At 61.6% G+C, this 26,063-nt stretch overlaps 1 protein-coding gene and 1 long non-coding RNA gene across 3 annotated transcripts; one reads left to right on the forward strand and one right to left on the reverse strand.

The window, feature by feature from the left end:
- Nucleotides 1–2,225, reverse strand: LOC119529614. Its single transcript, XR_005215913.1, has 2 exons — nt 1,779–2,225; nt 1–930 (listed from the first exon to the last, which is right to left on the reverse strand). It is a non-coding gene; the product is annotated as an uncharacterized LOC119529614 (long non-coding RNA).
- Nucleotides 377–25,713, forward strand: SLC19A1 (solute carrier family 19 member 1). Of its 2 annotated transcripts, none has more exons than XM_037830165.1 (6): nt 377–542; nt 8,748–8,978; nt 13,236–13,983; nt 14,613–14,805; nt 17,754–17,895; nt 24,934–25,713. In XM_037830165.1, exons 1-6 carry the CDS (start codon nt 465–467, stop codon nt 25,213–25,215), a joined length of 1,674 nt encoding a protein of 557 aa, XP_037686093.1. In that variant the 5' UTR covers nt 377–464; the 3' UTR covers nt 25,216–25,713. The 2 variants fall into 2 exon arrangements, with proteins under 2 accessions (XP_037686093.1, XP_037686104.1); XM_037830176.1 differs by lacking the exon at nt 377–542 and adding an exon at nt 3,283–3,366.
- Nucleotides 25,714–26,063: the final 350 nt, after the last annotated feature.

Here is a 26,063-nt window from a genome sequence, read left to right on the forward strand (position 1 = left end):
AAAGACCTGAATAGACATTTTTCCAAAGAAGATACACAAATGGCCAATAAATACATGAAGAGACGCTAAACATCATCAGCCATTAACGAGATGCAATTAAAACCACTATGAGATGCTACCTCACACCCACAAGGCCAGCTTATTACAAAAATGGCAAATAACAAGCATTGGTGACCAAGTGGAGAAACAGGAGCCCTCAGACACTGCAGATGGGAATGGAAAATTGTGCAGCTGCTGTGGAAAACAGTTTGGAGGTTCCTCAAAAAGTTAAATATAGAATTACCATATGACCCGGCAGTGCCACTTCTGGGTATACACCCTGAGAGAGTGAAAACAGCATTGCAAACAGATACTTGCTCACCAATGTGCACGGCATTATTCACAACTGCCCGGAGGCGGGATCAGCCCAGGCGGCCACTGGGCCCAACGAGTGGACACACAGTGTGGCCTGTCCGTGCGGAGGGATGACGTCCAGCCATAGGAAAGCAAGCAGCTCTGAGACCCGCTGCAGCCTGGCAGACCTGGACAACACGCCCAGTGAAGTAAGCAAGTCACGTGGGACAAATATCGTATGATGTGACACGTAAGATGATCAGAAAGAGCAAATTCACAGAGACAGAGTAGATTAGGGGCTACTAGGTGATGGGGGGGGGGAGTATATTTGGTGGCTCTCACCCCCAAACGACTTTGTAAGGCTCTGTTTTTGATAATTGGCTTGTTCTAAGGCCAGTGGTGCCTGCTGAGCCTCTTGAAGCCAGCTGGGTTTCTGGAATTCACATCCGTCTGGGTGACCAGAGCCGCCTGCTGTCTCCAGAGCAGCTGCTCTCACTCTTCCATGGCCCTGACCAGGCCCTGCCACCCAGATGCTCGGGCCTCATGTGGTCTGGGAACCTTCCAGAAGCCTCACTGGGTGCAGTGGCTATGGTGAGCCTGGGGACAAGAGTGGGGCTTGGTTAGCCTTTCCCCGTGTCGGGGCTCACGCCAGCTCATGTGTGACCGGAGAGAGAGCGTGCGGAGCCGGGGTGGGGGACGCTCGGGGCAGGCTGGTCTCCCTCCTGGGGCCACGTCCCTGGGCACCTGTCCCTTTTGGCCTTCAAAGCAAAGTCCTGGTGGGAGACACTCCGGGGCTGAGCCCACCTCTGCTCCCGTGGGCAGGTCCCTCCCCCAAGCCCCGGTGCTGGCCAGCATTGCCCCTTCCCCAGCCCTGGCATCTGCCGCTGGCCCCCCTGCCCCTCACAGCCCCCTGCCCGTGGGCCTCTTCCGGATTCATACACGGGGAGGGAGGCAGGACGGTGTGTGCTGGTTTCACTGAGCGGGACTGCTGGTGGCCCTGGGTCCCCTGCCCAGGGGAAAGCCCCAAGTGGGGGATGGGGGGAAGGGAGAGACCCCGAAGGAAAGGCAGAGCAGGAGAGAGAGGGAGACAGCGGGGGAAGGAGTGAGGCCGCAGTGGCGCGAGGAGGGGAGGGGAGCCTGCAGGGATGAGGCCCAGTCACTCCCCCACCCCAAGGGAGCCAGCACCTCATCTTGTTAAGCCTTTGAGACTCCTTTCTGTACCTTTCTCGCTACATTCACAGGCTCCTCAGACTGGGGCTCAGTTAGGAGCTGTGGCCCTGGCAGGAGTGGGGAGGACCCGCAGGGAAGGGGACGGGGGACCGCAACCCCCCACCTCGCGCCCCCTCCATCTCGTGCCCCCCACCTCACAGACCCCCCCACCTCGCAGACCCCCCCACAACCTCACAGACCACCCCCCAGTACCCCCACCAGCAGGATGCACTCACTGTCCTCAGGCAGAACAAGACCCAGCCATGTGCCTGTTGCAGCAGAAGCTTCCAGGCTGGGCGTCTGTGAGGGTGTCTTGCTGGACGCGGGCCTGTGGGCTGGGGCAGGCCGTGTGTCTGTGCACCTCTGAGGCTGAGAGCCACGTCCCAGGACCCCAGACGGAAGGGGAAGGCAATGGGGGGCATGTCATGGGCCACTGTTTCCCTGTGCTTGGGCCCAAGGGGCACAGCCTGCAGACCCCCAGCCTCCCGGCCTGGGGGCAGCCATAAAGGGGATGCCCCCTGTCCTGAGACCTTGAGGACAGATGACAGGGTGGAGGGAGGGGAGGGGTCCCTCCACGTGGGGGCTGCAGGAGTCAACACCACGCCCTCCAGTGCCCCACCCCTGGGGCCTGCTGTCTGCGACCCTCTTCCCAGACCTCCCGGGCATTCCGTAGTCTCCCCCTGCCCCCGCCCACCTCTTTGCCTCCCCTAGAAGGGGTCTGTTCTCCCACTCCTGATGGGGAAGCCTGGCGGGAGAAGTGACTGGAGCAGCCCCTCCTTTGTCTCCCATGGTCATTAGGCTTGTGGCCCTCCCAGGCCACTGTCACAGCTACTGGCCTGTGGGCTACCGGACAACCAGGGTCTTGCTCTGAGCCTGGCTGGAGGCTGGTCATCGCCCTGCATGTGACTGTGTCCGTCTGTCCTGTGGCTCGCCAGGACTTGCTTGGCTGTGCTTCCTGGAGCCCGGGGCTGGGTGGCCTGGCCGCTCCCTCCCCTCTCAGCGCCTGGCTTCTGTGCACAAGCTCCTGGTCAGCCGGGAGTGGCCCGAGGGGCGCTGGGGAAGGGCCGGCAGCCCGAGGCACTGGCCCACGGCGAGCTGGTTTGGCTGCCGCGCCCTCACCCGAGTCCGACATCAACTGAGCAGCGGCGGCGGGAGTGTCCACGGGCCCCAGGCCACCCACACAGGAAATGCCACCCACTGCAGGGGCTGCGGCCTGGGCGCCCCGCGGTCCAGCCTCCTGGCACGGGGACCCAGGCCCTGGCGCTGGGCTAGCGGCCAGGCAGGGAGGGGACGTCTGCAAGCGAGCACAGAAGAATAAAACGGGCTTGGAGGAACAGAAGGAGCTTAGGAGCAAAGGCTGGGAGCACAGGCGGTCCTCTCCGGGGCGGGGCGGGGCGCGCGGCCCGCGGGTCCGGGAGTCCGGGAGCTGCGGGCAGGGCCGGAGCACGGTGCTGGGTAGGTGCGGAGGGCCGGGGCGCGGGGAGGCCTCCGCGGGGGGCCGGCTGTGGGGGCCCTGTGCCTCGCAGGGCGGGGCTTCCAGGGGCGGAGCTTCCGGGGGCGGGGCTTCCGGGCGGGGCGGAGCCTGGGGCGGGGCCCGCCGCACGGGGGCGCGCCGGAGACCGCGGCGGCCGTCACGGCCTCCGGGCAGGGGCAGGTGAGGCGGTCCCGCCCCATCTCCCGGCGGCCCCGGCCCGCGCCGCGCGGCATTGTGGGCATTGTAGTCCGCGCCTGTGCGCGGGCTGCGCCTGCGTGGCCGGAGCCGGAGACGCTGGGAGCCGCCGCCAGAGTCCGTCCAGCCGCGCGCGCTGTCAGCCGCCTCCCCAGGTACTCCTCCTTGCCGGTGCCGCGGGGCCTCGGGGGCAGCGCGGGCGCGGGGCGGCGGGGTGCGCTCCGGGGTCGCGCTGGGCGCGTGCCCGGGAGCGCCCTGGGAGCACGTGGCACCGACCAGTCCCTCTGAGCCGTGAACGTGGGTCCCCAGATGCGCCCACCCCACCTCCTCCCGGGCGGGGTCCCAGGCCCCAGGCGCCGGGGGCCGGCGTCCCCTCCGCGTGCCCGGGCCCCCTCTGCATGCCCCGCCCGGCACCGCAGTTTCCCGCCGTGCGCTCGCGCTCTGAAGCGTTACGGCGCGCGGGTCCCCCTGGCTAACTCCCCGCCCACCCGGTTAATGGGGGTCCTGAGCGCCGACCCCCAGCCCGCCAGCCTCCGGCACGGGGTCCTTTCCGGGGACGGACCGGACAGCGGGGAGCCCGCGTCTGTGCTCGTGCATCTTGCACCTGCCGGGCGCGCCTGGGGGTCCCCTCCACTTGGGCTTGCGCCCACCCTGCGGGGGAGCCCCGGGCCGCCCGCGCCGCCCTCCTGGCGCGCCTCCCACCTCGTGTGGCGGTCTCCATGGTTTCTCCGTCCCGCCGGGGCTTTGTAGATGCGGAAGACTTCCTCTCGGCGCGGTTCAGCGCACGCCGCGCCGCAGGCTCCGGAGCTGCTGTCCGGGCATCGCGCCTGTCCTGGATGGTCAGGGCAGCTGGCCGGGCACGCAGCGTCCTCGTGGAACGCTCCGGTCTCACCGTCTCAGGGTGCCCAGCCCCAGCCTGCCGGGTCTCAGGAGACCGGTCAGAATCTAAGCTGGCTTGGAAACCCAGAGCTCAAGGAGAAGCACTTCTCCAGGCTGCCCTGGGGGGAGGCCCTGCAAAGCCCTCTGAGCTGCCCGCCTGGCTGCCCTGCAGAGAAGTGACCCCGCGCCCCTTGCCGCCGCCCAGGGGAGACCCCCGGAAGTCTGGACACCAACCTGAATCAGCAGAAGGGCGTGGGGCCCGTTGGGGAGGCCCTGCGCTTTCCACACGGGGAGCAGTTTCCGGGTGGCATTGCTGCGTTGTGTTCACTGGCACGTCCTTGGGAATTGCTTCCTTCCCAGGGGGTTTCAGGTGGGTTTTGACAACCCCAGCGCTGCAGTAACCTGTTGCCGGGTGAAGACGGCCGACAGCAGAGCTCCTCAGGAAGTTTTAAACGTGAGAGTCTAGTCCCTCCGCGGAGGTGGCAGAGGGGCTTCAGATGACTCTGAGGAACCGAGAGCCCAGTCCTTCTGGGGGGGGAGCGGGGGCGCAAGGCTGTTTTTTTTTTAAATTAGCAGATGTTTTGAAAATGCAACCTGCTAAGAGCATTTGGTGGTTTAAAAACAAAAAGAGAGGTTGCTTTCTCTTGCTTTGATGTTTACATCTCCAGCCTTTGCTGGGTGCAGGGGGGCAGAACCAGGCCCGGCGGGTGGCCCAACTCCCTCCTGGGGTGGCCGGGCGGTGGGGGGGGGGAGGGAGACCAGAGCGCCCTTGGGGCGGGAGGGCCCTGGGAAGAGTGCAGGGACCCGTGGCCCATGTGTGGCCTTTCTCCTCTCCCGGGGAGGTGGCTGCTGCCCGTTTTAGAAGGGGGAGATGAGCTGGAGGGGAGCAGTGGGGGACTGTCCCGGAGGCCCTGACCTGGTGGCACCCTGAGAACCGCTGCTGGTGTGGGTGGTGAGTGCCCCGAAGACCAGTGGGGAGCAGAGGCCCAGGGGGCTGGTGTGGGGTGGACCCCTGGGGCTTCCGGCTATGGCTGCAGTCGGACGATCCGTCTTTCTGTGTCCAGCCCGGACAGGCCTCCTGGGGACAGCGGGGGTGGGGTGGGGTGCCCTAAAACCAATTTCATGACAAGGTGGGCCCGAGAGCAGCGTGCCGAGGGTGCCCCCAGGCTGGATGCCGTGTGTTCAGGGGCGGCGGGTGTGTTTCTCATCCTGCATTTCAACAGTGGGTTTGATGCAGGCTTTGGGACATCTTGGAAAGTGAGCGCTGGGGCACAGTGGGGCTCTCGCACCCATGGGCCTGTGACCAAGGGCTTAGGGAGGGGGAAAATGGTTCTGCCCGGAGAGGTCCGGAGCGGGGCCTCAGAGGGAGTTCAGTGTCAGCCGGAGGGGCTGCGGGGAGGCCCAGGGAGGGCGGGACACCCCGTCTGCTGAGCAGGAGAGCCCTGGGAAGGCGACTTGCCGTGCTAAGTTTTCAGGAGTGTGGGTTCAGCAGGTGCCTGGGGAGGTGCCGATGTCCAGGGCTTTCCCTGAGGGCTGGTCGCTGCCGCCCCTGGCTGCCGTGTGGGGTCCTGGCTGCCCTGAGGGGTCCTGGCTGCCCTGAGGGCTGACTGCCTGAGGGGTCCTCGCTGCCCTGAGGGGTCCTGGCTGCCCTGTGGGGTCCTGGCTGCCCTGAGGGGCCCTGGCTGCCCTGTGGGGTCCTGGCTGCCCTGAGGGGTCCTCGCTGCCCTGAGGGGTCCTGGCTGCCCTGTGGGGTCCTGGCTGCCCCTGTCTGCAGGCTGCCCTCGGCCCTGCCTTCATTCCTTGATGCACATGGCCCGGGGCCCTGTCAGCCCTGTCCTCGGGGCCTTCCCCCTGGGCCCTCAGGCTCTGAGGGGAGGCCCAGGGCTGCCCCCTCGGCCCCCTGCAGTTAAGCAGTTAGTGTCGGTGAAGAGAGACCGGATTTTTAAGTTCCAGGGAGAACGTCTACAGCGGAAAGCAAAGCGGCTGTCTCCAAGGGGCCTGCGAGCAGAGGCTCTGTCCTCACCTCCCGCTCCCATCCTGCATCTTCGTCCTGCGTTCTGCCCTGGCCTTTCTGTCCTCGTTCCTGTGCTGTGTCCTTGTCCTTCTGTCCTCGTTTTCCATCCTTCTATCCTGTTCTGTCCTTGTCCCTGTCTTTGTTCCCAGGCTGTGGGCTCGTCATTGCTGTCCCTGCCCCCTCCTGGCACAGAACCGGGTGGGCTGACCTTGGGAGGGTCCCTGGGCTTCTCCGGGCCTGGGGGTGCTCTCGGTGTTCACGGGGAGCTCCCCCTGTGGTTGGCTGGAAGGCCTCAGAGCAGGGTCCCCAGGTGTGGTTGGCTACCTGTGGCCGTGTCAAGGGACAGAGTCCTGGGCTGCAACTGAGCTGAGAGTGAGGATCAGAGGCTCTGTGCCCCCAGGGTGTGCCGAGGGTGGGGGACCCCGACCGCTGAGCCCCCGGGGGATGCCAAGGGTGGGGGACCCCAACCCCGAGCCCCTGGCCTGGGGCACCGGACCCTGGGCTCAGTTAAATTCTTGACCGTTCACCCCCCGCTTGAGTGTCTGGGGAGGTGAGCGTGAGGTTGCCTTGGCCACCAGGGTGGGATCCTGCCTAGAGTGGGTGGGAGCCCTGGGGCAGTGCATTTGTCTCTAGGAACAAATGTGGAAGTGAACTTGAGGGGGGTCCTGGGGGCTGCAGCAGGCCTCGCAGTAGGGCGGGGGCAGTGGGAGGCAGCACTGGGCTGTGGCTTGGGCCGCCCGTCCCCGCCGGAGGCCAGGACACCTTGCAGAACTGAGGGGAACAAACCAGGGCTGCTCTCAGCTCCACCAAGCTGGGCCTCCAGGCTCCCAGGGAAGCCTGGAGAAGCACAGCCAAGAAAAGCAAGGATCAGAGTTTGATCTGGAGCAGCGAGGCCGGTGCCCGCCAGGCTCCCTGCTGGGCCTGTCCTTTCCCAGGGACTCCGAGGAGGGCTGGGAGGGAGCTCCCTGCTTGGCTCGCTGTTCTCCTTCCTGCCCTGGAGAATATCGGGTCTGTCCCAGGCCCTGGAGCTTCCGGGGCCACTGCCTCCAGAGCCGTTCCCAGCCTCTTTGGGCCATCCCCTCCCTTTGGAACCTCTGGAATTCTTGTGGCTGCCCACCAGCCTGGCCCCACTGTTCTTGCAGCCCCCCACAAACAAACCCACCAGTACCTGCTGCTACCCCTGCCTGGCCCCCTTGGTCACAAGAGTGACTTGGCCTTGGGATGTAGCCGTCCTGCCGTCCTGAGAGGCCTCGGCCTGGGTCCTGGTTTTCACCCGGCTCTGGGAGCTCTGTGACTGACCCCCAGGCCTGGAACATGGGGATGCCCCCTGGGGGTCCCTGCCGCACCTCATCCTGTGCCCACCTGTGGAAGAAGCCCTTCCAGGGTGGCGTCTTCGAGCTGCATGCGGCCTGAGCCCGGAGCAACGGGGGCCCTGGAATCTGGGGTGCCTTTTCCTCAAGGTTCCTGGGCCGTAAGTCTGGTCCCACATTAAGGAAACTTCTGTGCCTGGTCCTGGGATACCAGGGCGATCGCTCCCCAAAGCTGGGCCCCAGACAGATGCCCCAGGCACGGGCCTGCCGTGGAGAGCCGCGTTGTCTGAGCGATCTCGCAGCCCTGTAACTTCAGTGGCCGGATGGAACGGAGGAGAGGAAGCAGGAACAGCGTGGGAGGGACGGAGGAGAGAGAGTGGAGAGCACATTCCAAACCGCCCTCTTCCTCGAGGGCAGTGGTTCCAGGAGGCAGCTGACCCTCTGGTGGAACCAGGGCTGCTGGCTGCCCCGAGCCGCACACCCGCCGCGGAGGGCGCGGCTTCCCTGGGTGCTGGGGCTCTCCGTGGGGACACGCTTGGCCGCTCAGGCCGCCGTCGTGTTCCCTCCCTGCCATCCCGTTCCCCCACTGCCAGCTCAACCTGCAGAGCTCAACTGCTCGTGTCATCCACTGCTGGGCACCCCGGTGCTTCTGCACAGAATTCCAACCCCAGAGCACACCCTCACCGCCACTTCTCGGGCCTGTACTTTCCGTCTGTCACCACCCTGTGTCTACCGCCCTGGGCTGACCCCCGCCACGTGCCGAATCCCCACTCCGTGCTGACCCCCCACCAATGCCCCACCCTGCACCGACCCCTGCCTGTGCCGACCCCCACCCAGGCCACAGGTGGGTGGTGTGTGGCCTCCCAGCATGACCAGTTGCTGATCCCTGGCAGGGCCTCTTCCCTGCTCCCCTGGGACCCCCGTCTGGCCCCCCCAGGACCCCCCTGGCCTGCCTGTGGCCAGGGTGGAGCAGGCAGAGGCACTGGGTGACATGCCTGGGAGCTGTGACGGTGCCGAGAGCAGCCCCCGCACAGCGGGCAGGGAGGAGGGGTGCCTGGCCCACCAGCCACGCCGTTGCGCAGCTCTTAAGAGGATGCCTGGCGTGGCCGGAATCTGGGTTTGTCGTTTTATTTAGTTTGAGTTAACGTAAACTCAGGCAGCCGCGTGTGCCTGGTGGCCACGGTGTGGGGCCGGAGGCCCTGCTCTGAGCCCGCGGCTGCAGGTGGTCCGGGTTCCCGCGTGCCTGGGCCGGACCCTCGTGCTGGCGCACTGGGTCCTCGCAGGGCAGGCGGTGCCCGTGGCCGTCGGAGCTGCCGACTCGTCTCTCCTGCAGGTGGAGTGGCCACGTCTGTCCGCACTGGCGGCCTCGGCGGCCATGGTGCCCTCCTGCCCTGTGGTGGAGAAGCAGGCGCCCGCGGACCCTGACGTTGGCCGGGAGCTGCAGTCCTGGCGCTGCCTGGTCTTCTACATCTGCTTCTACGGCTTCGTGGCACAGCTGCGGCCCGGGGAGAGCTTCATCACCCCCTACCTGCTGGGGCCCTACAAGAACTTCACGCGCCAGCAGGCGAGTGCCCGGCGGGGGACGCCGTGAGTGGGGGCTCTGGGCCTCCCTGCGGGGCCGGCTGCCGGCATGTTCTTGGGGGGGTCCCGCGGGAGCTGGGCCCATCGTGGCTTCCCAAACCCTGGGCGCCAGGAGGCTGAGCCCGGCCCTGGCCAGTTGGGAAAGCAGCTCCCGCCCAGGTGGCTCTCCACGTCCTGGTCTCTGCGGGAGGAGCGCTGGGCGGGCAGGTGCTGCTTCCCAACATGGCGGCCCCTTCCTGCCCTGTTCCCATCCCCACCTCCCTGCCCGCTCCCCACGTCCCTCCTGTCCCCGCCTCCTTCCCCGCTCCCCCAACCCACCCCCACTTCCCCTCCTCACTCCCACTCCCTGTCCCCACTCCCATCCCCACTCCCATCCTCCTTTCCCCTCCCCCTCCCTCCCCGACCCCACCCCCACTGCACAACCCAGCTGGGAGCAGGCACTGAGAGGGGGACCCCCCTCTGGGCCCATCTGCAGGCTGGGGGGAAGCCAGGCCCCTGCAGACAGACCCCTGCTGGCACTGGCTTCTAGCAGGGACTTAGGCAGCTGTTTGCTGAGGAGATTAGCAGAGGAATTTTCCTCTCACTCAGCAGCCGGACCCAGGACCTCCCTGGCGCTTTGCTGCTGGGTTCAGACAGGATTCCTGAGGTGCGTGTGTCTCCCGGGCAGCCACCGGCTGGGTCTGGGGTCGTACCTGTTCCTGAGAGGAGCACTCTGTCCCAAGCTCCAGGGGTCCGCACCCACACCGGCCTGCCACGCCCAGCCCCTGCCCGTGCCCCTGGGCCCCACGGTGGGTCTCAGCACAGCCCCTGCGCTGCCCAGCCCAGGGGCCTGCCGAGCCCTCACCTGCACCCTGACCGTGGGCTCTGCTCCCCGCTGAGGCCAGGGGACCGAGGCCTCGGCCATCCGTGACGTCCCTCGTCACAGTCGTGGCCGGGCCTCTGTCCCTTCAGAAGACTGCTCTGAGGGGTGAGCTGCCCACTGCCGAGGTGGTCTGCAGGAGGGGGCTGAGGAGATAATGAAATGACAGATCCCAGCTGCCTGTGTGCTCACGCCGACTGATTAGTCGGTCTGGGATGCCATTAGGCGCTGCATTTGGCAGAGCTGAGGGCCACAGCTGAGTCACCCCTGGCCGCACCATCAGGGTCCCCGTGGCCCAGCCCCCAGGGGCAGGAGAGGCCGCCCAGCTCCATTCGCCTCGGCACAGCCCTGCTGCCCGTGGCCCTGCCCTCTGGGTCCTTGCTGGGGACGTGTTAGGAAATTTCCCCCAGGGGCACCTTGGGACACATCTTTTGCAACTTGCCTCTGCCCTCGGTCTGGCCTCCCTGAGCCGGCTCTAGTGGGACTAGACGCCTCGTGAGGGGTCCCAGGTTCTCACCGCTGCTGAGGACACCGCCCTGGCACGCTGGGGCGCAGGCAGCACCTGGCTCGGTCCTGCTGGGCACACCGGGGGCCAGGCCCCACCCCGCAGCGACCTGCCCACCCCCCACCAGCGCCGGGTCCCAGGCAGCCCTGCCTGCCCCCATGCGCATGCCTTTCCCGGGGTCCTCTTGGAGCGCCCCCTGCTTTGGAGATTTGGCTGACAGGGTGTTACAGATCTCCTCCAGTCTGGAGCTTGCCTTCCTGCTTCATTTATAGTGTCAGGCTTTGTTTGGAGTTGTAATTTTTAATTCAGCCACGTTTTCCTTTAAGGTTTATGTTGCGAGTCTTACCCTGGAAATGTTTTCCCTCTCTGCCTCGTTGCCGGTTGAAGCTTTTGCTTTGCACGCTCAGGTCTGTCCACCGTTTAGCGCTCTTCTGTGCACACTGCAGGGTACAGCACCATCCCCGTGGAAAGCCCATGTCCTGGGGAGGCCTGTGTCCCGGGGGGCCATGTCCCATGTCCCTAGAGGGGTGCTCACATCCCGGGGTAGGGGGCTCTGTGTCCCCAGCCCCAGGACTGTTTACAGCTCTCGTCTTGCACGGCCATGACTGCCCGCTGCTGGCAGGGTCTCATCCGGGCTGGGCTGCCTCTGGGTCTGTCCCTCCCCGCGTGGTCCCCGTGGCTGCTTAGCCCAAGTGACCTCAGCGGCTTCAGGCTCCTCCCGGGAGCCCTGGTCCCGCCTGCTCCGGCCACCCCTGTGCTGCCCGGTGGCCTCAGCACAGCTCTGGGGTCTTGGGTCACCTGTGTCCTGGCCTGGGCCCCTCCTAACACCCTGCTTGTTCCTGAACCCCTGGTCCCCAGAGCTGAGGCCAGCCCCTCCCAGCAGCCCATCCCCCCAGCAGCCTGTCGCCCCCCCCAGCAACCTGTGTCCCCCCAGCAGCCTGTCTCCCCCCACAGCAGCCTGCCCCCCCAGCAGCCTGCCCCCCCCAGCAGCCTGCCCCCCCCAGCAGCCCGCCCCTCCCGCCAGCAGCCCATCCCCCCAGCAACCTATCGCCCCCCCCAGCAACCTGTGTCCCCCCAGCAGCCTGTCTCCCCCCACAGCTGCCTGTCCTCCCCAGCAGCCTATCCCCCCCAGCAGCCTGCCCCCCAGCAGCTTGTTTCCCCCCTCAGCTGCCTGTCCTCCCCAGCAGCCTGCCCCCCCCCCCAGCAGCCTGTGCCTGCCCTCCGGCTGCCTTCCAAGTGGGGCATGGGTCACTGTCCTCCGAGAGCCTCCCATGTTGTCTGCCCGCCGAGTCCACAGGAAAGTAGAGTGAGGGGCACGCAGTAGGGGGCAGAGAGGTGGGGGGCACACAGGGCAGAGGGGTGCAGGGGACCCTCTGGCAGGGAGCATGGCAGGTATGCAGCACCTCCTCCTGAACCCGGGAGCCAGGTGGTTGGGGTTTAGGGTGTTTGCAATCCTCAGTTGGTTCCGAATTCCTACTTTTCCAGAAGTTGTACGATGGGGTCTGTAACCAGGGGAGCTTCTGACAGCCCCTCCATCGGTGCTGCGTTCCTGGCCGCCCCAGCAGCATGGGGCAGGCATTCCTGGTGGGGGAGCCGCAGGGCCTTTGGCTTTGGGTCAGTCCACGGGGGGACGGAGAGCAGACGGGGTCCCGGCCTGGCGTCCTCTGCAGCCGGCCTGGCTGTCGGGGCCACAGCGCCCTCCGTCCTGATTCTGACGTGAAGGAAGCTGCCGGCAGCTGCCCGCTGGCCTCCTGGGGGCTGAGCAGAGGGATGGCAGATGTGTGTGTGTGCATGTGTGTGCATGTGTGTGTGCACGTGTGTGATGAGCAGGAGGTGGTCTAGTGAGAGCCCCTCCTGTAACTAGGCCCTGGGCCTGCAGCTTGGTGTCAGCGGGGGCCTCCATTGGTTCATTCCTGTGATGGGAGGGACGGTGCAGCCTGGGCCCTGGGGCCTGCCCCCTGCCCTGTCACTGTCGTCTCTCAGTGTTCCACTGAGGCTGTGGCTCGCTATGGGGGTGGTGGGGAGGATGGAGGGGTACAGGGCTGTGGGCGGCGCAGGGCCTTGGGGATGTTAGGCTGTGGGGGTGGGGTGGCAGGTGTAGGGGCATGGGGGAGGTTTGGGGATGGTGGGTGTGGGCTCCTGGGGGTGGGGGGGCCCTAGGGGGTGTCTGTGTTGGGCCTGGGGAGCACCTGCCCAGTGGCCACAGCCTCTGGGGAACCTGCCCTTTCAGGGCTGTGCCTGTGTCCCGGCAGTGAGGTGGCTGGTTCCCGCCCCTGTGGTGAGCAGCCCCCGGGTGTGGGGGGAGGCTCTTGGCAGGGTGCAGGTGTGGGGTTGAGCTGGGCTCTTCTCTGTTTCTTGGGGCTCCCCAGACAATCCAATGAGGGCTTCATGTTTTCTGAGAATATTGCAAAATGGGAAAACGTTCATGACATCATGCTGGGTGGGCAATTGGGGTCCTAAAATGCACTGGGTGTGGTCCCGTCGGTGAAAATGTGTGTCCAGCCATGGAAGCCCTGGGTCTGGGCAGGGGCTGCGGGCCAGTCTCCTCACCTGTGGGCCTGGAACGCTCAGCAAACGTCACCACAAACACCAGATCCCCAGCCCGGGGCTGCAGACAGCATGTGGGGTCGTGGGTGTGGGTGTGCAGGGTCACAGCCAGGATCTCGGTCAGATATGGGGGTCACAGGTACAGGCAGGTGGGGTCATGAGCGGGTGTGGGGTCACAGGTGGTGTCGGGGGTTTGCAGCTGTCAGTTGGCAGGGGTGCAGAGGGGTGTCTGGGGCTGGTGGGTGGGAGCGGCAGGGTCTGTGGCCTGCGTGTGTGTGTGTGTGTGTGTGTGTGTGTGTGTGTGGTGACCTCACGCCCCCCGCCCGCAGGTCACCAACGAGATCACCCCGGTGCTGTCCTACTCGTACCTGGTGGTGCTGGTGCCCGTCTTCCTGCTGACCGACTACCTGCGCTACAAGCCGGTGCTGGTGCTGCAGGCCCTGAGCTACGTGGCCGTGTGGCTGCTGCTGCTCCTGGGCCGCTCGGTGCCTGAGCTGCAGCTCATGGAGTTCTTCTACAGCGTCACCATGGCCGCCCGCATCGCCTACTCCTCCTACATCTTCTCGCTCGTGCGCCCCGCGCGCTACCAGCGCATGGCCGGCTGCTCGCGGGCGGCGGTGCTGCTCGGCGTCTTCACCAGCTCGGTGCTGGGCCAGCTGCTGGTCTCCGTGGGCCGCGTGTCCTTCCCGGCGCTCAACCAGGCCTCCCTGGCGCTGCTCGTCTGCAGCCTGCTGCTCTCCCTCTTCCTCAGGCGCCCCCAGCGCAGCCTCTTCTTCCACCGCGGGGCCGCGGCCTCCGAGCTGGACCGCATGCGCCCCGGGCGGCCGGAGGACGCGGGGCTGGCGCAGAGGCTGCTGCGCGCCTGCGGGGGCTGCACGCTCGGGCGCATGCTGCGGGAGCTGGGGGGCTGCGCGCGGCGGCCGCAGCTGCGCCTCTGGTCGCTCTGGTGGGTCTTCTGCTCGGCCGGCTACTACCTCATCGTGTACTACGTGCACATCCTGTGGAGCGTGGTGCAGCCCACCAACGACACCGCCGCCGTCTACAACGGGGGCGCCGACGCCGCCTCCACGGGGCTCAGTACGGCCCCGCCCCTCCAGCCCTGCCCCAGCACCCTGCCCGCCCTTCTTCAGCACCCACCTGCTCCAGCATCCTCCCCCCAGAGCCCCGCCCCCTCTGGCACCCACTCCCCTCCAGCATCCTCTCCCCCTCCAGCATCCTCCCCCAGCACCCACCCCCTCCAGCATCCCCCCCACCTCCAGCATCCCCCCCAGCACCCACCCCCTCCAGCATCCTCCCCACCTCCAGCATCCCCGCCCAGCACCCATTCCCCTCCAGCATCCTGCCTCCCCCTGACCCTCCCGCCTCCAGTATCTACCCTGCTCCGGCACCCACCCTAGTAGCTGCTCTCCTTACTCCAGCACTCTTCCTCTCCAGTACCCATCCCTCTCCAACTCACTCTCCCTCCAGTGCCTCCCACCTGCAATACCTGATCCCTCCAGCAAGCCCCCTCCTCCCAGCACCCCCTCCCCTCTCAGCACCTGTCCTCTGATACTCGCGTCCCCTCCCTCTCTAGCACCTGTCTCCCTTCTAACACCTGCCCACCCCCAACCCCCCAGCACCCATCTGTCCTCCAGCACCCCTGCTCCTGCTCGCATGCCCACCCACCTGCCTTGGGGTCCAGCCAGTCACGCCCCATGTCCCTGCAGGTGCCTTCATGTCCTTTGTCGCCGGCTTCGTCCACATCCGCTGGGCCCTGTGGTCCCCACTGGTCATCGCAGGCGTGACGGCCCTGCAGGCCGGCCTTGTGCTCCTCATGTACAGCACCAGCAGCATCTGGGTCTGCTATGCCTCCTTTGTGCTCTTCCGGGGCTTCTACCAGTTCCTGGTGCCCATCGCCACGTAAGTTGGGCCAGGCCAGACCAGTGCTCTCTGGGCTCCGCAGATGCCCTTGGTGGGCCGATTGCATGGTTGGGGGGACACACAGTCCCCTAACGGGTGGGCAGCTGGGGTCTGCATGGGAGAGCTTCTGGGACGTCAGGCCAGGGGTGCATAGGGGTGCATGCTGGTCAGGGGTGCAGAGGGTTACCTGCTAGGCCAGGGGTGCACAGGGGCGTGTGCTGGGCCAGAAGTGAGGACCGGGTGGAGTGAAGCAAGTTCAGGCCGGTGTGGGTGCTGCGTTCTCGCCCACACTGCGGGCAGCAGGGGGGCTGTTGGTTATTGTGAGCCAGGGAGGACTCTGTGGTCCGCAGCCCCCGCCCCCAGCTTCTTGGCCCCTGGGGCCCCAGAGCCCGGCAGGGATCCCGCCCCTCCTACCCCATTCCCGTTCCTGCTGCAGGAGGGCCTGGGGGCGCTGACTAGGGCAGTAGCTGCATCCGAGAGCTCAGAGCCCTCCCTCGCGGCTCCCACGCCTTCCCTGCCCCAAACTGCCTGTGAGGTCAGCCCCCACCGGCCCCGCACTCGGGCCTGCAGCCCTTCTCGCCCTCCTCGGGCCCTGGTTCCAGCCGCAGGGCTGGCAGCTGCCTGGAGCCCCCACGGTCCCAGCCTCCCCTCTCCCTGATGCCTCTGCTTCCCTCGGACCCGCCCCACTCGGCACCCCGTGCACCCCTCCGCACCCCGGGGTGGGTGCTCCATGACCCTCGGCCCACTTGGGTGTCGCCGTGTCGCCTTCCCAGAGGCTCCTCCTGGGCGTGCTCACCAGGGGCTGTGCTGAGCCCACCCCTTGCAGGACCCTGCTGCTCAGACCCACCCCACATGCCGGGTGCATGCACACACTACCCCGTGCACAGCCCATGCACACGACACATGCAAACGTGCACATGCATGTGAGGCAAGTACACATAGCACGGACACAACATACATGGCACAGAGCACACATCTTGCACACCTGTGCCCACCCACACACATGTACACACACGCATGCACATGGACTGGGGGCCTAACTCTCCATCTCTAGCCTCCGTCGGCCTCCCACACGCACCTCTTCTCTCCACCCAGGAAGGGCGTCTGCCATCACTGTAATTGCCCCCACCCCCCGAGGAGTTTGTCCCTGCCCCCACCCCCCACGATGCCCCAGCCCAGGCCCCCCAGGGCTGCCCACCCGCCCTCCAGGCCGCGGACCCATCAGACGGCCCCTCTGGCCTCGTTTCTGAGCTCAGGGCACATCTTCAGGCCCCCAACCAGCCGCACTCTGCCCCTGGAGTTGTGCCCCCCACCCCGGTGACCGCCGGCTCCCACATGCCCCCTGTGCCCCAGCCCCCAGCTCTTCCAGGCCAGGGTCTTCTCGCTTCTGAGGGCCGAGTGCTGTCCCAGATACCCCTCTCTGGCTGGGGGCCACCGTGTCCCATTGGGGCATCGTGCTGTGAAAAGTGTAAAGGACAGAGACGTTTGCCGCTGTGGGGGTCCCGATGTGTGGGCCTGACAGTGGGGGTCGACCCGACCCAGAGCTGGAACCAGGTGACTCCGTCAGTCGCTCCCTCCCTTCTTTTCTCACGGACTGCGTGCAGCCCACGATGGGTGTAACCGTCCCCCTTGGTGACGATAGACTTTGGTCAACCCAGCTGACCCCCGTGCAGGGTCCAGGCCTTTCCAGAGGTTTCCTGAGACAGAGCAGCCTCCCACCCCTGTTCTCTCCCAGGGTCTTTTCATGGCCCTCCCTGTGGGTTCCGGAGGGGAGGGCAGCCAGAGGGCTTGTGTAAGGGGCCCTCGGGAGCCCTGCGGAGCTGCCCCGCACCCGAGAAGTGTGGGCTCCCTCCCCACAGCGTGGCGAGGGCCGGTCGGTAGCCCACCCCAGCCCCGGCCGCTGACGGCGGTGCTCCCGTGAGGCGACTGTGGGACGCGCCCAGCGTCCTTCCCTCGCCCCTGGGACTTGCCGGTTCCCGTGCTCTGGCCCTTCCTGCCGGGAGGCCTCCCCGGTCCCCTGCGGGTGCCCACACCTGTTGGGACGGCGCCTCTCGCCGCGCGGCTTTGTCCCCTGCGCGGACCGCCCGTGGCCCCCTCTCGGCTGTCGCGCGTCTGACGTGCTTGTCTCTGCCGCGCTCCCTGCGCCTCTAGCACGAAGGCCACGCGCGGGTCGTCCTGGAGTCTTTCTAGAGCCTTCCGGCCTGTTTTCATTCTGTGTTCTTCAGGTGAACTTCAGGATGTTCTGCTTCCATTTCTTTGTCCGCCTCTTTGGGAAAGCGCTTCGGGGCTTTTGGTGGAGCTGCCGTGAGCTGTCAGTCCCCTTTGGGAGGGCAGCCCCTGCCGGCTGTGGTCCCCACGCAGGACCGGTGTCGCCGGTGTCCACTGCGCCCCGCCGGCTCCGCTCGGGGTCTGCTCTCCTGCTCTCACGGCTGGTGCACCGTCCACCCCTCGGTCATGGAGGCGGATGCTCTGTTTAAGGAGAGACCTTCATTCCAGGATTTTCCTTGTGATCTCCATCCCTGCCCCCGGGGCTTTGTGTCCTTCCCTGGTCTAATGATTGTTTTCCTGGTGGCAATTTTCTATCAGTCCTGCCTCAGTCTGTCCTGAGTTAACAGGAGAGCGTCACCGCATTTTCCTGAGGTCGTGTTTGGCCCTTTGCTTTGAATCGTGTGGGGAGGGGACTGCTCGGAGCGCGTTCCCCGCCAGTGGTTGTCTGGAGGGGGCTCTCTCCCCTGTCCCTGTTGGTGCCTGTGCACACGCGTGTGCACTGACAGAGCAAGGGGGGCCTGGCCTCGGCCCCTGACCTGGCATCTCTCACCAGCAGCTCATTGGTGAACCAGGTGGGGCATCGTCAGCTTACACCTAGGGATGTGGGTGCTTCTTGCCACCACCCCCCCGACACCCCTCGCTCTGACTGGGTTCTGACCTCAGCCCCCTGTTCCCAGCAGGTTTCAGATCGCCTCCTCGCTCTCCAAGGAGCTCTGTGCCCTGGTCTTCGGGGTCAACACCTTCCTCGCCACAGTTCTCAAGACCACAATCACCGCCATCATCTCCGACAAGCACGGCCTGGGCCTCCCGGTCCACTCACAGGTGTGCTGCTGGGTGCGCTGCTGGGGATGGGGAGCCAGCTGCGGCGGGGCCCCCCGGGTGGGGTGGACGGGTCCCAGCTGGACATGTGGGGCCAGCGGGGCATGAGGCAGTCCCGAGCTGGCGGCTCATGCGGGGTGGGGGGCAGACAGGGCAAAAGGAGGGCCAGAGGGCCAGCTGCCGTGGTGAGTGGGGCGGCCACTGCCTCTGCTCCCCCCGCCTGTCCCCATGTCCCGGCCCATCCCCATGTCCCCTCCTGCCGATGCCACCTCTGCCTGCCCCCCCGTCCCTGCCACGTGGCTCCCTCCTGTCGGGCCCACCTCTGGGTCGGGGGCCCTGTCCACATCTCCCTCGGCTTCCAGTGCTGGCCCTGCTGTGGCTCATTCCTGCAAGGACCCCTCACCCTGCCCCCCACGGTGTCTGCAGGGCTGATGTGAGGAAGGACGAGGCGTGAGTGTTGCTCGCCCACTGTCCACTCCAACATCTGTGCCAATGATTTCCAGAACTGGGACCCGACTCTCATGCTCCGTGTGTGAGCTCTTTCTGGAGGGCAGAAGGAAGTGTAGCTGCTCCCGATTTCTCCTCTGAGGCAGGGGTCTTGGGTGATTCTGTGACGCAGCTTGACAGTTCCTGTCCTTTGTGTGATCTGGGGACACACGACTTGCGGTGGCTCAAGGCTGCCCATCTCTGAGCGAGCCAGAGTTGGCCAACATGGGGCTCTTCGAGGGTGTGTCCCCGGGCCCCTGGGAAGGCCGAGCAACCAGGCACAGGTCACTGTGTGTGTGTGTGGAGAGGGGGCATCTGAATGGAGGAGTGTATGTGAGAAGGCTGGGCAGACGCAGCCTTGGGGAAGCCTGAGGCCAGCCCAGCGGTCCATGAAGGCGGCTTGGCAGCAGGCCCCTGCAGGGATACTGGTCCTCAGGGCTGGGAAATGCCCTTTAGGTGAGAACGTCTCAGCCTCTGAGCCTTCCAGATGTGATTCATAACCTCAGCATCTCGTTGGGGCCTGTTGGGCCTCTCCTGGCCCCTCCTGCTCCAGACCCAGAGGGTTTTGCAAAACCCCCATCTGGTCAGGCCAAGCTCCAGTGTGGGCACAGTTGAGAGCAACTTGTGTTGGCTCTGCATGGACCAGGCCAGGTGCCCAGGGACAGTGACCGGGATGGGCACTGAGCTCCCTGGCCACGTGGGCCCACCTGGCTTTCTGGTGAGCACACGCCTGCTCTGCCTGGCTGCTGCGAGATGAGCAGGCTGGGAGCTGTCTTCAGACAAACACAACCAAGCCTGAGGGGTGGGTTCAAAGGGGAGCCCCCTCCCAGGTGTCTGGATCCCTGACGATCCAGGTGAGGCCTTCCCTGGCGAACGGTGACCAGGGCAGGCGAAGTGACCTCAGGCCCGGGGAGAGACCCTTCCCTGAATCCCGGTGTCTCCTGCTCATGGGCAGCAGTCAGGTGTGGGTGGGAAAGGCTGGTCCCAGGAGATCTCTGGTCTGCTCTGAGCACCCCTGGCCCCCTCCTTCTGTTCAACCTGGGGTGGGGGCCGAGGGCTGAGGCAGACCTGCTGGGCCCACCTTCTCCCTGTGGCTGCCGGGCAGAGGGGACCCTCACAGTGGGCAGAGCCGGCAGACCTCCCCCGAGGGGCTGGCCGCGAGGCAACCCCCTGCCCACCTAGGCCCTGGCCCCTGCCACCCCAGCCCTCGGCTGGAGAGACCCTGCAAGAGCTCGGATTTTTCCTATTGCTTTTCTGTCTTCAGTTTCACCGATTTTTGCTCTTTATCACTTGCTTCCTTCTGCTTGTTTTGGGATTACTTTGCTCTTTTTGTAGGTTTTTGAGGTCAGATTTTAAATTATCAATTTGAGACATCCTGTTTTCTAATGGATGCATTTAGTGCTATACATTTCCCTCTCAGCATTGCTTTAACTGTATCCCACAGATTTCAGTATAGTTTCATTTTCAATTTATTTTTTTTTTATTTTTCCTTGAGATTTCCTCATTGACCCATAGATTATTTTGCAGTATGTTCCAATTTCAAAGTGTTTAGACGTTTTCCCATTACTTTCCATGAATGCTTTCCATTTTGATTCCATTTTCATCAGAGAACATACCATATAATTTTAAAATTTGTTTATATTATGCAACCCTGGGCTCCTGGGAAGAATCTGTGCCCACTGCTGCTGGGGGGCGTGTGCCCTGAATGCCCACTGGACGCAGCTGGCTGACGGTGAGGTTGAGTTCTTGTCTCTCCATGCCGATTTTCTGCCTGGTGGTTCTGTCACTTCTCGAGGGGGCTGTTGAAGTCTCCAACTCTAATTGTTCTTTCATTTCTCAGTTTTTGCTTCATTTATTTTTAGTTCTGTTTTTTGTTGTATACCCATTTAGAATTATTATGTCTTGATTGATTGACACTTTTATCATTACATATTGCCCCTCTTTGTCTGGGGTCATTTTCTTTGCTCTGAAGTCTACTGTATCTGGCATTAGTATAGCCACTCTTGCTTTCTTTTGGTTAATATGTGTGTGATATATCCCTTTGTATCTTTTTATTTTCAACCTGCCTACACCATTCTATTTGAGATTCTTGTAGAACAGCATATAGTTGGGTCATGTTTTTTAATCACTCTGCCAATCTCTGCCTTAAAATTGATATATTTGGATCATTTACATTTAATGTAATTACCGACATGATAGGGATTAAGTCTGCCATTTCATTTTTTGTTTTTTCTTTGTTTTCCTCTGTTTTCTTGTTTTGTGACATCCTTTGAGTTAATTAAACATCTGTTAAAATTCCGTTTTGATTTATCTGTAGTGTCTCAGGTTCGTCTCTTTACACCTCAAACCTATGATCTCCTTTAGAAAAGGCCTGAGCCTTATCAGGTCATGATTCAGTGGGTTTAGTCTTCATCAAGTTACCTCCCACTCAATTAAGAGTATATTTAAAAGTAAAGAGCACTCAAGATAAGAATTCAACTTCAACACATTTTTACTAAAAAGAGCACTTAAGGTAAAAGGAACAAGCTTACAATGTGAAAATTAATTGATACATTACCAAGCCTGGGAGCCCCCACTCCTCCAGACGAAGCTTGACTTGTCTCAGTTACAGGAAATTTATAGCATTTTTGGTTTACATGCAATCAAATCATATTCTACTTTTGCATTAAATGATGCTCTATAAACATGAATGTCTCACAAACCAAAGTGTATTGATCCATGAGTGGTTCAGGATCAAAGGAGGGTGTCCACAATGTTATTAGAGACTTAGCCTTGAATGCCCATGTTCTGGCTTGCTAATGCTGCCGGAATGCAAAACACCAGAAATGGATCGGCTTTTATAAAGGGGGTTTATTTGGTTACACAGTTACAGTCTTAAGGCCATAAAGTGTCCAAGGCAATACATCAACAATCGGGTACCTTCACTGGAGGATGGCCAATGGTGTCCAGAAAACCTCTGTTAGCTGGGAAGGCACGTGGCTGGCATCTGCTTGCTCCCAGGTTGCATTTCAAAATGGCATTCTCCAAATGTTGCTCATGGGGTGTTTTGTCCTCTTTTGGCTGCTGCTCCTCTTTAAAATGTCACTCAGTTGCTCTCCAAAATGTCACTCACATTTTGCTGCTCTGTGTCTGGGCCTGTGTGGCTCTTTTTAAAGTACTCCAGTGATCCAGTAAGACCCACCTCCATGGAAATAATCCAATGAAAGGTCTCGCCCACAGTTGACTGAAGCACATCTCCATGAAAACACTCAAAGAATTCCAATCTAATCAACACTAATATGTCTGGGTCCACAAGATTGCATCAAAGAACATGGTGTTTTGGGGGACATAATACATCCAAAGCATAGCCCGTAAAACTCTACTGATAATATTTTTGCTGATTAAGCTATGATTTCTTCAAGAGCAATGTAACATACTTTTACTGTGTAAAAATTAAAAAAAGAGATTACTATTACTTGTCTTTAACTTATTAATATAGTTTTGTCATTTCATTCTACGATTAGTTTGCCCATTACATGTTGATAAGCATACATTTGATTAGGACTGTATTCAACCTTGCCACATTATTTACGACTTCTCTGTGATTAAAGTAACAGCAGCAGCCCATCCTGTTTTCACAGAGGACCAGGTGGTTACATGTTATCTATGTATAAGAAGGTTGAGAGGGCCTTTCTGCTCTCTTGAGAATATTCACCGTTCTTCTAACTGTTTAGTTTCCCCTTCAGTATAATTTTACAATATAGGGCTTGAAGGATATGAATTATCTGTCCCATTTATAGTAAGGCCTTTCCACTTTTTATCATTTGGAAATTGTACCCGAGTGTTTTTAGCATTTTTAGCATTTTTTACTATATATCAGTATGGCTTCTCTGGTGGTTACTTCATGTATTTCATTACCAGTTTGTGTGACAGGTAAAGCCCATACCTCCTTTATGTCACTTCATCCACACCCTCTGTAGTACAATTGTCTTAACTATTTTCTCTGCATTCGTTTAGAACCACATCCGAAAGTGTTACACTTTTTGCTTCAACCAGCAAACATATTCTAGAAAACTCAAGAGAAGGAAAGTCTTTTGTTTTTGCCCTAGATTGTTCTCTCCCTTCTTTCTTCTTTCCTGATGTTCTAAGATTGCTTCTTTTTTTACACAGTTATTTACCATCAAGAACAGGGGTCAGCAAACCATGGCCTGTGAGCAGATTCTGCCTGCTGCCTTTTTTTTTTTAATTTTTTTATTATGAAATATAACATATATACAGAAAAGTGATAACTTTCAAAGTACGATTTAACAAATAGTTAGCAAATTTCAAAGAATATTATGGGTCATAGTTCCACAATTTCAGTTATTTCCTTCTTGTGAAATATAATGTATATATAGAAATGTGGTAACTTTCGAAGTATAGTTTAACAAGTAGCTATAGAGCAAATTTCGAAGCATGTATATATTACAGTTCTAACATGGCAGTTATTTCCTTTTGGCTATTCTAGTACCCTAGAAACTAAGAAAAAAAATTACATTTAAAGATTCAGTATTTGTAATCCTTTGTAAAATCCTATCTTGTCAGTCGCTACCCCTTTCTCGTTTGATCACTGTCTCACTTTTCTGGGCAGTGAGCACCCTAACCTGTTCATACTGAAAAGGGGTGTCAACATGGGGAAGGGGGTTGCATCTGGTTGATGTTCTAAGATTGCTTATCATTTTTGTTTTGAGAACTTCCTTTAGCCATTCTTTTAGAGTAGGTCTGCTAGGAACAAATTATTTTAGATTTTTTTGCATCTGAGGATGCCTTCATTTCCCCTTCATTCCTTAAGGATATACTCACTGCACACAGAATTCTGGGCTGACACGTTTTCTTTCAGCACTTGCAAAACACTGTCCACTCCCGTGGCTGCTGTGCTTTCTGAGGAGAAATCTGCTGTCATTCAGATTGTTTGCTAAAGTGTCGGTGTCTTCCTCTGGCTACTTTCAAGATTTTTCCTTTGTCTTTTAGCTTTCAGAAATTTGCCTGTAATGTGTCATGATGTGGAATTATTTGGGTTTATCTTGTTTGGGGTTCACTCAGCTTTTTGAATCTGTAGGTTTATGTCTCTTGCCAAATTTGGGGGGTTTCAGCCATTATTTCCTCAAGTAGTTTTTCAACCCCACACACCTTTTTTCTCTTCCTTCTGGACTCCCGTTCACCCCTCTCTCCTTTCATTGCTGAGGGTATTCACAGAGTATTATTTTGGTTATTCCCAGTTCAGAATTTTCCATGTGGCCGATCTTCATATCTTCTTTCTTTGCTGAGACTTTCTACTGTTTGTTGGAAGTGTGTTCAGTGTTGATTGTTGAAGCTTTTTTTGTGGGCCTCTTTAGCATCTTTGCCAGGTAATTCTGACATCTGTCTCGGCGCTGCCGCCCGCTGACTCTTCCCTTCCGTGTGAAGTCTTCCTGGCCCTAGGCCTGGGGATTGATTTTCAGTTGAAACCTGGGCATTTGGGGTGCTGGGTTCCGGATCCTGTTTGATCCTGTTAGAACCACCTTACTGCTGTTCTGTGACCTCGTGCTGACGGGGAAGGGCAGGTGCTGCCCGTGATGCCAGGTGAGGGCTCGGCCGGGCTCCCCCCAGCCCCCGCTGACACGCCAGGGGGGTCGAGGCTCGTCCTCACCGGTCCCCACCGGACTCTCCCGACCCCGGGCTGGCAGGGTGGGCGCGCAGAGCTGGCTTCGTGGCCGCTGGCTTCGGTGGCGCCAGACAGTCTGCCCCTTTGACTCCAGGGAGGGGCTTCTGTGGGGGCTCTGGGGGCTCCTCCAGCTCCGGGCCCCGAGGCCCCTATCTGCCCCCCCTTCACCTGTTAGCCATCTGGGGACTTCCTGCCGGGCTTGGGCGTACTTGTGGGAGCAGTTAGGGAAAAGTGTGCCTCCCCTGCCTTCTGGAAGTGACTCCACGAAAGGTCGTCTCCCAGTTTGCCTTTTAAAACTGACCCTTTCCCAGAAGTCGAGGGGCAGCGCTGAGGCAGGAGCACTTTCGGGGCGGAAGCGTTTGTGGGAGTCATGCAGAATTAGCAGGAGCCCGGGGTAGAAAGCGGAGCCGCTCCGAGGCAGAGAAAGAGCCGGAGTCTAGGGGCATCCTGGGGAGCGGGTGGAGCTGCCCCAGTGGCTCCAGGCAGTGTCCCGGATGGGGAAGCGAGAGGTCGGGAGGAAGGTGGGACCCCTCCAGGGCGCCCACCCCACTGCCCTTCTCCTGTGTTCCCAGGCAGCGTTGAGCCTGTGGAGACACCGTGAGCGTGCTCACCCCAGTGCACCTCAGCTCACCCCGGTGCACCCTGGCTCACCCCCGGCTCACCCCGGTGCACCGCAGCTCACCCCCGGCTCACCCCGGTGCACCCCAGCTCACCCCCGGCTCACCCCTGATATACCAGGGTGCAGAGGGGCTAGCCCCCTGAGCTGAGCCCAGCACCTCAGGCCCCACGCCACACCCCCAGGCACCTCCACCTGCCCCAGGTTCCCATCTCCCACCGCCCGCCCTTCTCCCCTCTGTTCCCGCCCTCACACCGCTCCTCTCTCTCTGTTCCAGTTCCTCGTCTACTTCGGGTACTTCCTGCTGCTGTCCGTGGCCTACTTGTTGGGGGGCGTGCTGGTGGGCCTGCGGCACTGCCAACGTGGCCGCCACCAGCCCCTGGCCCTGGCCCCGGAGCTGCAGAGCCCCTCGGTGGAGAAGCCGGTGCAGATGTTGAGCCTGCCCAACGGGCCGTGTGGGGTCCTGCCGCCCACAGCCGGCACATCACCCACAGACCAGGGCAGGTGGGCCCCGGGGAGCCTTGGCGAGCAGAGTCTGCGGCTCAAGGAGAAGGCCTGACCTGGTCGGTGGGGCCGGACCCCTGACCCAGGACCAGCCTGTCCGTTGGCGTTTGGACCAAGATTGGGCCCTGGGAGTACCCGGCGCAATCTGCTGACAGTGAGCTGCGTTCCCAGGGTCATCGAGACCCCGTTTTCAGAAGGGGAGCCCCTGGGGGCCGGGCAGGAGGGCTGCCCTTGTTTGAGCCCCTTGGCGGGGCCTTACGACTCACAAACCACCTGCGTCAGGGCTGCCCTGCAGTGGCCGTGGCCGAGGCTCTGCGCAGCCACGTGCTGGGCTGTCGTGTGCCCCACGGGTGTGGCCATCTTGCTCCCCCACACCCGGCTGGTGGAGGGTCCACCTGCACCATGAGGCCTGTCTGCTTCCACCACTCGAGCCCCCAGGCGTGGTGGAGCCACAGCTGAACGGTAGCCCTGACTGAGTGGGCATTTCCAGCCGCCCCAGGTGCTGGGTCTTTAATGCTGCTGCTCTGCTTGTTAAAGAACTGACAGGAAATGAGACAACTGTTGGCTTCTCTGTGTCGGGGTCTGGCGGGGCATGTACCTCCCTGTCAGGTGGAAACGGAGACCCCAGGCCTCACCCTGAGGCCCATCCATTTTCCCTCTGTGAAGAGGGTCGGTACTGACCAGCCCAGGGTGTCTGAGGCGGGGTCGGGAGCAGGGAGTGGAGTCTGCACGTGAGGGGGCACGCCAGCCTTGGGGTGACAGCATGAGCTGGGCTTGCTCAGGGCCAAGGGAACCCCACGGGGCCTGTGTCCATTCCTCAGTGGCCCAAGAGGGCTGCCTTCCCGGGCAAGCTTCCTGTGCCGTTGGCAGCTGAGCATTGCTGCTGCCCGAGCCAGGGGCTGC

The sequence above is a fragment of the Choloepus didactylus genome, chromosome 1 (assembly GCF_015220235.1).
Source record: "Choloepus didactylus isolate mChoDid1 chromosome 1, mChoDid1.pri, whole genome shotgun sequence".
NCBI classification, from domain to species: Eukaryota; Metazoa; Chordata; class Mammalia; order Pilosa; family Megalonychidae; genus Choloepus; species Choloepus didactylus.

Excerpts from the sequence above, each read along its gene's own strand:
- SLC19A1 (XM_037830165.1), top strand. The coding sequence starts at position 465 with ATGACGTCCAGCCATAGGAAAGCAAGCAGCTCTGAGACCCGCTGCAGC. Across the intron at positions 543-8,747 it reads TGGACAACACGCCCAGTGAA|GTGGAGTGGCCACGTCTGTC; the intron begins GTAAGCAAGTCA and ends TCTCTCCTGCAG. Across the intron at positions 8,979-13,235 it reads AGAACTTCACGCGCCAGCAG|GTCACCAACGAGATCACCCC; the intron begins GCGAGTGCCCGG and ends CCCCGCCCGCAG.